The sequence below is a fragment of the Nanorana parkeri genome, unplaced genomic scaffold (assembly GCF_000935625.1).
Source record: "Nanorana parkeri isolate BGI_ZX_2015 unplaced genomic scaffold, ASM93562v1 scaffold1269, whole genome shotgun sequence".
Taxonomy (NCBI): domain Eukaryota; kingdom Metazoa; phylum Chordata; class Amphibia; order Anura; family Dicroglossidae; genus Nanorana; species Nanorana parkeri.
The window spans coordinates 60,051-72,735 of NW_017307537.1; the positions used below are offsets into that span (position 1 = coordinate 60,051).

Sequence of the window (12,685 nt, forward strand, 5' to 3'; positions counted from 1 at the left end):
GTGTTCAGCTTTAAATGTTGAGGTTCAGTCAAGATCTATGTGCTAATTTTAAAGGGTTGGGGTCAGATTAATGACAAGGGATGGGGTTTAGGAACAGAGTTTAGGAACATTTCGAGACACTTTTTTTTTTTTTTTTCTTCACTCCACTAGTATGCGGTGCTGAAAGCCATGAACTGATTATTAATAATGCCAAACTCCCAGTGTGCTTTCCCAGTGTTTAAGATTAATCTTTTATAGGTGGCCCAAAGCAGAAAAGTTGCAGACGAGACTGAGCCTGGAAAGCTGTGCGTTCTGTTCTGATACTTTGATTCTTTCTGGCTTCTCCAGTTACATTCATTAATTCTCTTATAGGTCATCTTCTGGTGGTACCAGGCGCAGAGGTCCACGCAGCAGGAAAGAGTCCAGTACTGTCGAAGTAAAGATGGAGGTGAAGGAAGAGAATCCAGGTCCAGGCCCAGAAGCACCTAGAAAGTAAGTGCATCAAAGCCTGTTTTATAGGGAGAAACCTTTACATTTGCAGATACTTGAGTCAGAGAAAACTACAAAGCCCTCCACTGGATTTATAGAAGCAGATGTCAAAACTGGTATTTTCACCAGATGCCAGTTTGCACATGACTTTCATAAGGGGGTTGTAGTGCAGCATTTTGCACTCTTGGCAATAAAAAGGGCAGAGTTTATTAGGAAGGGGCTGAGCTTTTTTTTTCCTGTCATTTTTTGATATACTGTATGTCAACCTAGTTATAGAGGGTCATTCTTTATTGATCAAAAAATGAACAATAAGGATTGTACTCACCAACATCCAATAGTGGATAGCCTGTAATGGCAGAAATCATAACAGAAGTATGAGGATAAACCAGAAGCCTTATCCATCTTACTGCAACGCGTTTAAGGGGCCACACCTCCTAAGAAATGGGGTGTGGCTACTGAAACGCGTTAAGCGGAGGGCTGCCATGCAGTAAAATTGATGAGGCTTCCTGTCTTCAAGCCCTATATCTTTGCTGTTCGTCCATCCCTAAACCTCTGTTGAGATTTCTGCTATTACCGGTTATCCACTATTGGAAGTTTGTGAGTACAATCCTTATTGTTCATTTTTTAACCCCTTCATGACTGAGGCCCTTTTTTCAATTTTTGCACCCATGTTATATTCCACATTTTAGGCCTGAAAATGACGTAAAACCCCCCAACATTATATATTTTCTGAATGCCAAGACCCTATAGAATAAAATGGTGGTAGTTGAAAATTTTTATGTTGCGCAATATTAGCGCAACTCCTTATTAAACCCCAAAATTTAGTGACAAATTTAATTAAATGCCCCAAAACACAACAAATTACCCATTTTTTAAATGAAATATAAAAGATGAGGTTACAACGAGTAAAACGATACCCAACATGCAAAGACTTCTACGCTTGGGAGACGCTCCTTGTTTTGCTCTTGCCTTGCTAGATTTCCAGTTCCCCTGACAAGGTGCCGCCATCTCATGGGAGTCAGTTATGTTCGATGGAGTGTTGGCGCTAGTGGCTTCTTCTATCTGTGTTTGGATTCACTTAGTTATAGAGGGTACCTGAGTGGGACGCTGGCCTAGAGATATATAGCACTTCATAAATGTCTGTATGCTGGAGGGGGTACATTGTATGTAGATTGTACAACCTATTAGTTTAAAGTGTATGTACATGCAGAATCAAACATTAAGCAATGTAAAATAGAAAGCACTGGAACTTGAAGTAGCATAGTTCTATCTATTTTAGCTATTGGCTTGCTGCCAAACATACTTGTAGATCCTGCCACTAACATAGAACTTCCTGAGTAAGAGTGACAATGCTGTATGTGGCTGTTCTAATTCTTTAAAGTGTTGTGAACTTTCAGTCTATGCATCTGTTGTTGCATTGCAAGGTTGTGTAATGACTCCACTTCAGCCCCCTTTCAGCAAAGGCTCTAAGACAAATGTAGTGCAAGACACTATGTATTTTTATTGCTCTACTTACTACTGCTCACCCACTAATCCAGCAAGGCTGCACAGGGAGAGAAAAAAAGTGGTCACATGACCACTTAGAAAAACAAAATGTATCTTTCTCGTCTATTGAGGGACATAGGAAGTCTTCACCTTCAGGTTATACTGCAGCCTACAGGAGGATTGGACACTGATAAACACAAAAACTATAGGCCAGCCTAGGATAACCCCTCTTAGTACCAGCATGCCTCCGTTTTTTACTAGTGCCATAGAAGGATGGACCTCTTTCCTTTAGCTCTGCTGGGAAACGTTTAACTACATTTGTTCTAGATTTATTTTTCCCATCAAGATTCCTGTCTACATCGCTGCTTGAGCTGATTTCCTGGTCCACAGCCATGGCATTGCGTCAGCGCTTGCCCCTGACTCTAAAGACTGAATTTCTTGCTACTGCTGGTTCTACGGAAGAAGGGTTAATGCTAAGGGACTGAGCAAGGACATCATCTGCTTGGTGGACTGTCGAGTGCACATGCTCTGCACTTTCTTTCCTGCTATTCAGCACAGAAGAAGCATCTCCCTCCTGCTGTTACGGCTTGCAAGAATAAGCCAGAGCAGCAGGAATTTCTTTACTCGGTCTATTCCTATTGCCCGTCTACAGAGACTTGGTCACCTCAAGCCGTCTCATGAGTCCCTGAAGCCATAGCTTGTACTCAGAGCCACTATTGCCTTTCCACCTTGCGGTTCAACGCGTTTAGTTCTGGATACAGGAGGGCCACTTCCGCTGTTTCGGGTGTCACCAGCTCACACTTCGCTAATAGATCCACTGCTGGTTTCATTGTGCCTACTGATGTAGCTGATGTTCACACCCTGAAATCTTGTCCTCTGCTCCTAGAATCTGCCATTTTTGGAGTCTTCCTAGTTGTCTCGGACATGCCTACTCTGTTCTATCCAAGAAGGACTTCACTGCAACCAAGCAGGATTTTATAGACTATATAGTACAGATGTTTTCTGACCAAAGAGGTCACAAGTGCCTTCCCATGTTTTCCTGATCTGATTGTGGCCTTCAAGTAGTCAGCCTTTGAGACTCTATCTAATGCTGGGTATTTGCCATCTTTTAAGGGTCAAACCTACCTCTGTGGAGTCACAGTCTTCTGCTATCACTCCCTAACTTAAAGAGAGCATTTCAGTTCTTAGTGATGTGGTACGCATGACTTTAAAACAAGAGAATCAGCCTGTTGCTTCTAACATTGCTGTTTACAGTACATCTAAAACCTCTCGGTGCATCCACAGTTCTCACTGGTCCTTTATAGGGACTTTAAACATTCTGACAAGATGTTTGTACCTCCTAAGCGCGCAGCCTTATCACCCCTGTATCCATTTAACGAGGACTTTGGTAAAAAGTAATCTGCTCTCTATGTGGATCGTCTTAACAAAGCATTTACCATCTCCGTGGACTAGATAGACTGATAAGTGAGTGAAGACCCACTATAGAGCCCTGTCATCTCTGGCAGTTCAGGAGGCAAAGTGATTTTGGGGCTTTTACTCCAATCTGTTTATGGTCCTCAAGCATCTGCCCCATCTTCTATCTGAAATTTCGAAATGTCTTCATTCGGACTCAGAAGTTTAATACGGAATCTACCAGGTCTGCCATCACCCCCCTTCACCAGGGGGACTTCTTGGCATCGGTGGACGTTAAGGAGGACCTTTATTCCACATTGTTCTAGTGCACAAGCTTTCCTACACTTTGCTGTGGGGCCTGTGCATTTCCAGTTTGTGGCCCTGACATTCAGCCTGTCTTCTGCACCTTTGGTGTTCACCAAGGTGCTAGCTCCGGTGCTAGCCTCGCTGCGCATTTGGGGCATTCCCCTTTCTGGGATACTTAGATGACCTCTTACTTAGGAGACAAGTCAGCCCAGTTTCTGGAGGACAATGAAGCCATGATCGGCCAGACTTTGCAGAGGTCCTGGTGGATTCTGAACCTTTAGGAATGGCAGTCGCATTTGCCCTGTTTCACTCCAGAAGCCTAGCTGCAGCAAGAGAGGTAGAACCGATCTTGTCTTAGACAGAACTTTACATTATAGTCTTCTCTGCTGTTTATATCCCAGGGTGGACAGTTGGGTGATGGGCTTTCTCAGGGAAGGGAAGAAAAGAAATAAAGTTAGATCAAATTAATTTTTAAAAAAATAAAGTACCCCGCAAACACGCGCATACTAACGGAAACACAAGTCGGGTGCACCTACATACAAAAACTATGCCAGCATGTCAGAAAGGGATGTGCGGTTCCACTCGTTTCGATGGCACCCCAAACGCGCCTCCCGCTCAAGCTGGAACGTGCGGTACTGCAATGCTTTGCGTTCCAGTGCGGAGCGATTGCAAAAATATGCATGCCGTTTTATTCTAAAGTAAACTTTGTTTGTAACACTCCATTTGTGTATTTTATTTTAAATAAAATATGGTGTTTATTCATTTATCTTTATCCGATTAAAAAAATAATCGGCCAACTAATCGATTATGAAAATAATCGTTAGTTGCAGCACTGGTCAAGACAGGGTAATTTTATCTGTTTCATTTTACCCCCTTCCTAAATAGTCTCTGTAAGCTTTGTAATTCTACTTATTTTCTTTTTCCTGCTTATCTTCTCACAGGAGAGGCCGCAAGCGAAAGGATGATAAAACTCCAAAGCTCCCAAAGAGGCGGTGAGTAGATTCTTGCATCGAAAAATGGACAGCGGTTTTACTGTGCCAGGGCAGACCCACTGTGGTTCCTTTCCACAGACTTGTCATTGGTTTGGCACAGTCACAGGCAGTATTGTGTAAAGGCACTGAAAAATGTTTCAACTGACCTTTTGTATGAAAAGTGTGGATGAAAATAATTACAGTTTAGAATTTACACGTACTGTAGTGTAAAAACTTTATAATATTGTGATCAGTCTAGAATGGAAAGCAAGCTTATGAGTAATTACAATGCCACAAGTCCACCGCATGCAATCGTGCAAGCCGCACTTCAGGCTTTAATTCCACAATAAAAGAGAACTATGGCCCAACCTTTTTTTGCTATAGTTCTCTTTAGGGTCACAGGGTCATATACAATGTCCTCCTGTGACCCAGAACTCTGCATATAGCGCACTATTGCCCAGGGCTGCAGCCGAGACAGATCCCAACAGTATTGTTGAGATCCACCCCACTGCCTAATTGACAACTGTCTCTGCCCGCCCTCTCCCCCAATTGTTCCTCCAATCAGTGTTGGAGGAATAGAGAGAGGGGAATCCCTGCGGAGAGCAGTGACTGACACCGCTCTCTGCAGTGAGAAGATCGGGAACTGAGCAATCAGCGGTATGTGACCGATCAATTCTCGATTAATAGAGCCAAGGTGTGTCCGCTTCAGTGTCATATGTCGGCTCTAATTACGAGGATGAGTGTATTTCACTTTTCCCCATAATTCTCCTTTAAAAAAAATTATTGACTAGGAACAAGAAGTCCGCTTTATTGAGTGTGACTAAGCTCTATTGCAGAGTGAATAGTATCAGTGCGAGGAGGCTGTGTTTTGACTTCTAGTTAAAGGAGAACTATGGGGTTAAGGCTTTTCCCCATAGTTCTCCTTAGGGTAACGGGAGGATACAAGCTACACGCGGTATACTGAGACGCCGCAGCTGAAGCGGATCCTGACAATTATGTCTGGATCCGCCCAGCTGCGTGAGTGACAGCTGGCTCTGCCTATCTAGAGGCAGAGCCAGCTGTACCCGCCCCCTCCCCCATCCGATCCGCCAGTCAGCGCTGGCGGATTGGAGCGGGGAGGGGGGAATCCAGCCCCTGCCCTGTCACGGCAGAGAGCTGTGACAGGATCGAGAGGTGAGCAAACGCCGGTATGTGTTCGCTCACTTCTCGATCTACTGAGCTGACCTTTGACAGTCTCATTGTCACAGGTCGGCTAGAACTATGAGGTGAGTGAAAAGCACTCACCTCATAGTTCTCCTTTAACTTTTTTTCTTTGTCCTCCATTAAAGGCCAACAGTAGTCTTAAAACTTTGAGTTGTACTTCCACAAATTCCTCAAAAATATAGGTGGTGCTGGAAGTCAATTCTGTCAACTCTTGCCTTAAGGAGCTCCTGACCATATCGGTAGAAGATGTCCCTGCTTTTAAGGAAAGGTGGATAAGCACTTTGGAGGTCTGTTTAGGACGTCTGTCACCCTTATTGGGCCTCTCTGCAGCCGCTATGGAAGTGTGTCAGACCTTGGCAGTCTGGACAAAACAAATGGCCCGTGATCCTGATTTTCATCTCAGCTGCCTCCGTGGTCTTGAGGCACTTGGAACCTTTGCCAGATGCCTTTTGCTACTGTTTGGATGGCTTGGTTGACACGTTGAGTCTGCTTTCTAGACTGGGACATCTTTCTGTCCAGATATGTAGCTCTTGTGCCTGAAGTACCGGTTGGGGGGAACCAGCTTGTAAGAAATGCTTTGAGAAGATCGCCTTTGTGGTAAGGGCACTTTCTTCCCCAGCAGGAGGGAACCTAAGGTTCATCCCAGTAGACCTACATCAACCTCGGCCAGGAAAAACTCCATTTGCCTCTTAGGCCTCTTTCTCTAAAGCCAAAGATGGCTTCCAATTCAAACGGAGGCCCATGACCTCTAAGCCATCCAAACATGGAACTAAGCCCTCCTCACAATGATTTGGCGCCCCTACTCCCTACATCTCGTTCCACCATTCTCAGTTGATTAGACAGGTCATTGTGTATACTTGTTCTTCAAAAGACAAGGCTCTGTTCTTTTCTGTGAAAGCACCTCCTCTACAGATTTGTAAGGCTGCCATTTGGTCTTCTGTTCATACATCTACTAAGTTTTACCAGGGGGATGTTTGGGCCTCTGCTGATGCTAGTTTTGGCCGTAAGGTGCTACAGGCTGCTATCTGAGTTGGGGTTTTCCCCTTGTTTCTTTTATGTGTGCCTGTTGGCAGTCTTGCTGTGTTATCCACCTCTCTTTTCTGTTGCTTTTGGACTTCCCAGGTGTCCCTGAATTACATAAAAAGAGGTTACCTTTGGTGAAGACCATGTGTGCCGGACATTCCAGATCCAGAGATACATGCAGCTGAAATTATATATAGATCTCAACTTCTGTAAAAGTTGAGTTTGTTGCTACCTGCTATAAGCAGCCCTATTGCTTTTTTTAATGATAGGTGATCTTCCTAATAGGGAGGTGTGGGTCATAAAATCCCAATTAAATCCTTTTTAATTCCAGGGTGTAGCACTGCAAAAATCTGGGAAAGTCCAAGGTGTGCTGAATGCTTATTCCAAAGCAGGGATTGTTTTTTCAGCTGTATGTTTTAGCTGCTTTCCAGGAGTTCTTCTATAACATTGACTTTTCTTTTTTCTCCCCAAATATGTTCTTTCTGCCCTGTTCAGAAAGAAGCCCCCGCTTCAGTATGTGCGCTGTGAGATGGAAGGATGTGGCACAGTACTGGCACACCCTAGGTATTTACAGGTAAGAAGGCGCTTCACAGAGGATGATTAAAACACTAAAATAAAGCTGTATAATAAAGTGCCCCCTGCAATAAATACATCAAATTCTCCCCTCTTCTGCTGCTCATTCCAAAGTTCATTCTGAAGTAGTGATAAGAAACTGCGGCTGAAGATTGTGCAGAATCCAACACTTCTTAAAGTGGAATTCCTGGAATTCCATGTCTTTTTTGCAGGTGACACTTTATTATACTTTAAGGTATGGTATATGGTGTTTTTTTTTGTTTTTGTTTTTTTTTTACAGATTTAATGTTAGTGAGTAGATAAGAAACAGAGGGCCTTTTTATTTCTTGATGTAGACAAGTAAAACCTGTGCTGTGAGAAATATGGGGTCCGCCATTGATGGACTGCTTCTGAAAATGCTAATTGTCGTGCTGCCTCTGGCTTTTGTACTTTGGAATTGGAAAAAGAATGTAAATAAGGATAGGCAGAGGGACAAATCTAAAGGCAGTGGATTGGCTTAGCAGCTTGGGTATTATTCCGAGAAGGAAAGGTTAGCAATGGAAGCCTCTATACTTCCGCAATACAGGGTTCCTTTAAGCTCCTCTCAATTCTGTTTAAGGAATTTAAACGAACTATCACAGGCAGCTGATTTCTTTCTAGACATGTGATTTTCCTGGCTGTGCTGCTGATTCTCTTGGCTCCAGTACTTTGTCTGGTGACAAAGCTTTTAGTGTCCCAGATCATGAAGGGGATAGGCAGGTCTCTAAATGGGTGTAGTCTGTGATACTCTACGCTTCAGCTGACAATGGCCTTTCCACATTCACATATGTGTAGCTCAAAGACCCCATACCTTATTGATATGATGTCTTACTGATGCCACACTGTAATTGACAACTGTTCCATCCCTGGTCACCTAAAGACTGGGGCTATCTATGATGCTATTGTGCTGCTTCCGCTGTTGTGATGTAATTCCTGCCAGGATTGCAGTTGGTCAGGAACCGCTGTACCAAGGACAAGCAGGCATAGTGTATGTATGATTGAGGTGTCCTGGGGGACAGGTGGCAGCATGAGTGTAGTGTGTCATAACCAGGGATGGGGATAAACATGGTAAACAAATTTGAGGCATGAGTCAGCCGTGGCATGCAGAACAAGGTAGGAGGCACCATTTATAAGACAATGCATTTCCTTACATAGCAGGACTATTATTGGCCATTGCATATATGAAAGTGGAAACCTTCATTAGAGGTTATGGGGGATTGATTGGATTAATCACTGGAAGAATTCAGAAGGCTTTTGAATATAACATTGTTGTCTTTTTCTTATTAGCACCACATTAAATATCAGCACCTTTTAAAGAAGAAATATGTGTGTCCGCACCCTTCCTGTGGGAGGCTTTTTCGTCTGCAGAAGCAGCTGATGCGCCACGCAAAGCACCACACAGGTAAATAGGTCCACTCTTGAAAAATCAGGAACCCTGTATTGCCTACTTTAATCATTAAATGAATGCCTGTGACCTTGACCTTTGGACAAGTTGGCTGTATGTTCCTTCCTCTTATGCTAAGCCCTTGCCCTGTTGTTATTTAACAGTCAAATAGCAGAGCCTAACCTGGCTACTGAGGTTCTGCCATTTGGCAGCTCTGTAACAGGGGAAGAACTTTGTCTCGACTTGGCCAGAAGTTGATGTCTTGTATACAGGTTGGGCCTAGAATACAAGGACACAGAAGTCGATCTAAAGTGGAAACATACAGGCACTAGAACCAGTATTGTAAGCTTGGTACTTTTTAGGCCATGCAAGCTTCCCTTCAGGCTAATAGCTAAATACACATTTGAAATACTGTGTTTCACCAGCCACGGGATTTGTAATTCTGCACAGCCATTCTTGTTGGTAAAACACCCCTGCCAGGCAGTACAACCAAGCTTTATACTTCCTTAAGCCGCTTTAAATATACCGCTTTATATACCGTAAAATCCGCTTTAAATATACCAAAACTGTGTAATATGAGGACAAACCTAACGATTCATCCAATTTGTATCTAATCAGGCAGGTCCTTGCACTACATAGTTATTATTAGTATCCAGAATTTATATAGCGCCAACAGTTTGTGCAGCGCTTTACAATATAAGGAAGACATTACAATCACAATACAATTCAAGACAAGATGGTATGGAGGGCCCTGCTCGTGAGGGCTTACAATCTAAAAGGGAGGGGCTAGTGATACATGAGGAGGTAGCTGTGTGGGGATGAATTGTTTGAGAACGTGATGGTTCAGTGGTCAGGTTGAGGTGGGATAGGCTTCCCAGAAGAGATGAGTCTTTAGGGATCGCCTAAAGGCAGTCAGAGTGGGAGATAGATGGACAGGTTGGGGTAAGGAGTTCCAGAGGATGGGAGAGATTCTAGAGAAGCCCCGAAGACGAGCATGGGGGAAGCTGGAAAGCAGGAGGTCTTTGGAAGAGCGGAGGAGACGGCTAGGGTGATACTTTGAGACAAGGTTTGAGATATAGCCGGGGGCAGAATTGTGGACGGCTTTGTAAGTGGTTGTTAATGGTTCTTAATATTTTGAATTTTATCCTTTGGGTGATTGGCAGCTAGTGGAGGGATTGGCAGAGGGGGGCGGGGGATGGAAGCCAGTGCAGGGATTGGCAGAGAGGGTTTGCAGACACTGAGCGGTTGGTCAGGTGGATGAGTCTGGCAGCTGCATTCATGATAGACTAAAGGGGGGAATAGCCTGTGTAGTGGAAGGCCAATGAGGAGGGAGTTGCAATAGTCAAGACGAGATATAACAAGCGAGTGGATGAGTAATTTTGCAGTTTCATTGGTGAGGAAGGGGCGTATTTTGGAGATGTTACGAAGGTGAAGGTGGCAGGATTTGGATAGGGATTGGATGTGGGGAAGATAGGTAAGGTCTGAGTCCAGGATGACACCTAGGACCTTGGCAGGCGAGGAGGGGTGGATAGTTGTGTTATCAATCTCAAGGGAAAAGTTGGGGCAAGGTGCACGGGCGGGAGGAAATATCATGAGCTCAGTTTTTGAAAGATTGAGTTGAGTTGTGATGAGTATTAGAGTTTAGGCAGACTCACTGATTGGCCAATTCTCTCACCCAGCTTTTTATGGGTTTAACTGATATCTAAACAAGAACAAAAATAGAATTGGACAGTAATTGTGTTACTGGCCGGATCACCAGCTAAAAATAAAGGAAAAAAGCAGCAATATATTATATTTTAGTTTTGGGGTTTACTTATGATTTTAAGGTAGTAGGATGGGCAGAGTTGGTGAAAAGGTGGTCTTATGTGTTATTAGGTCCACTTAGGTGCGATACATTGTTGTGGGTGCCTATAATTTGAACTTGAGGTCTGTTCTTGGAAAAGCAGTGTGTTATTTACATGAGAAAGAAGATTTGGCTAACAGTAAGTCCCATCTGCAAACTAAGTATGATTGCAAGGAAGAGACTGACTAGTATATGCCATATTCATAAAGTGGAGTTTTCCTTAAAAAAAACAAAAACATCAAAGTACATATCTAAAAATATTGTCGTCGCTAAAGGATAGCTGTACTTTTAAAACACATGAGATGTGTTCATCTAGTCAGGAATACCAAGTAGAGGATATGATCTCTTACTGTTGTTTTTCTTTATTTGCCATTATAGTTTTCATCACGGCCCCATTACTAATTGCTTTATATATCTGAAGATCCAGACCAGGCGTGGATCTGTTCTACATACCAGTTAGAGTAAATGCTTTCAGTACCAGTAGCCATAAAGGAGGGTTTCTATGCTGCACTGCATTTGTATATTTACTTGAGAAACATATCACAAACTGCTGGAAGGCGGCAGCCCCTGTACAGTTTGTCTTTTGGGGTTTGTGTATTTTTTGGGGAGGTCACATTAATTTCTGTTTTTTGTTTCTGTTATTAGATCAGCGAGATTATATCTGTGAATATTGCGCCCGAGCATTTAAGAGTTCCCACAACCTGGCTGTGCACCGCATGATCCATACAGGAGAAAAGCCCCTACAGTGAGTGCTGAAATCCTCTCCTGATGTGTTGCAGACTTCCCTTAGCTGGCACTCACCTATCTACTTTTTTTTTTTTTATTCTTCTTTCCCCCTCATTCTAGATGTGAGTTCTGTGGGTTCACCTGCAGGCAGAAGGCCTCCCTGAATTGGCACATGAAGAAGCATGATGCCGACTCCTTCTACCAGTTCTCCTGCGGCATCTGCGGGAAAAAGTTTGAAAAGAAGGACAGTGTTGTGGCCCACAAGGCCAAGAGCCATCCTGAGATCCTCTTAGCCGAAGCCTTGGCGGCCAACTCTGGCGCTCTCATTACCGCCAACAATGAACTGCTGCTGCCAGAGACCCCGACTCCCTTGGTTCCTGGGGCTCCCATGGCTCTTGTGGCTTCTGACGCTGCCACCACAGAGGGCCACGAAGAGCTGGCAAGTCCCCAGACCATCTATACCACCTCCAGCTCTAAGATTTTAGTGGCTTGCTCCACGCAGTCAGCAGGAGGACTGGCTTCTAACACACAGGTTCCTATTGAGGATGCGGACTCTGCAGGACCTTAGAGAGGGAGAATCTGATCCCTCTGCACAGCACCTAGACTGTTTCCTTGTCCCCCTCCCAGCTGGCTGGCTGTCTCACTCTACCAATGCTTTCTCTCTCTTTACTTGTAATATCTGCATAGGCTATGACCAGGCACAAAAATCTGACCCATCTGGTGTCATCAACATATTACTTTGTCTTCTCTGACTTCTTTTCGTAATTCTGACCATTACCCGGTTATGCTTCCCTCAATCTTCTTTTCTTTTTTTTTTTATCTATTCTTTCCTTCGTTACCTTTTTTTTTTTCTCTATGCCCCATCCCTGTCTCCGTTTCCTCTCTTTGGGTGCTGTGCCCTGCACTCTCACTGTATATAATATGTTTAAAGAATAAAACTGAGCTGTTCTGTCTCATATGGAGCCCTCTCCCCCAAGCAAAGCTGCTGGCGTTACTTGGAGCGCTGCTTGCGGTCTCTTGTAATCAGTGAATTACTGGCTCTTCCCACTTTTTTAAGGGATATTCCAGGTTGTAAGTAAAATTGAACCCTTCCAGGTAGAAAGATCAGGGAACCACCCCGTACTTCTTCATCCTAATGTTTGATCCTAAAATGGATGGAGCTTGTTGACACCAGTGGTGCGTTGTTGAACAGTTGGCGTGTGTCAGTATATCTGTTGGGAAGGTTCGATAACCAGGGCTAAAGTATGTCTGTGGTTTTTGTGCTTTTGAGATATATCTTACCCACTAATGCAC

The 12,685-nt window shown here is 43.9% G+C and overlaps 1 protein-coding gene across 1 annotated transcript in view; it reads left to right on the forward strand.

The window, feature by feature from the left end:
* Positions 1–12,350, forward strand: part of ZFP91 (ZFP91 zinc finger protein) — a 50,063-nt gene extending 37,713 nt beyond the window's left edge. Inside the window, exons 8-13 of the mRNA XM_018568980.1 lie at positions 352–471; positions 4,593–4,643; positions 7,344–7,422; positions 8,727–8,841; positions 11,312–11,411; positions 11,513–12,350. Coding sequence (XP_018424482.1) covers positions 352–471; positions 4,593–4,643; positions 7,344–7,422; positions 8,727–8,841; positions 11,312–11,411; positions 11,513–11,960 — 913 coding nt within the window. The 3' untranslated portion in view covers positions 11,961–12,350. The remainder of the gene's footprint in view (positions 1–351; positions 472–4,592; positions 4,644–7,343; positions 7,423–8,726; positions 8,842–11,311; positions 11,412–11,512) is intronic.
* Positions 12,351–12,685: the final 335 nt, after the last annotated feature.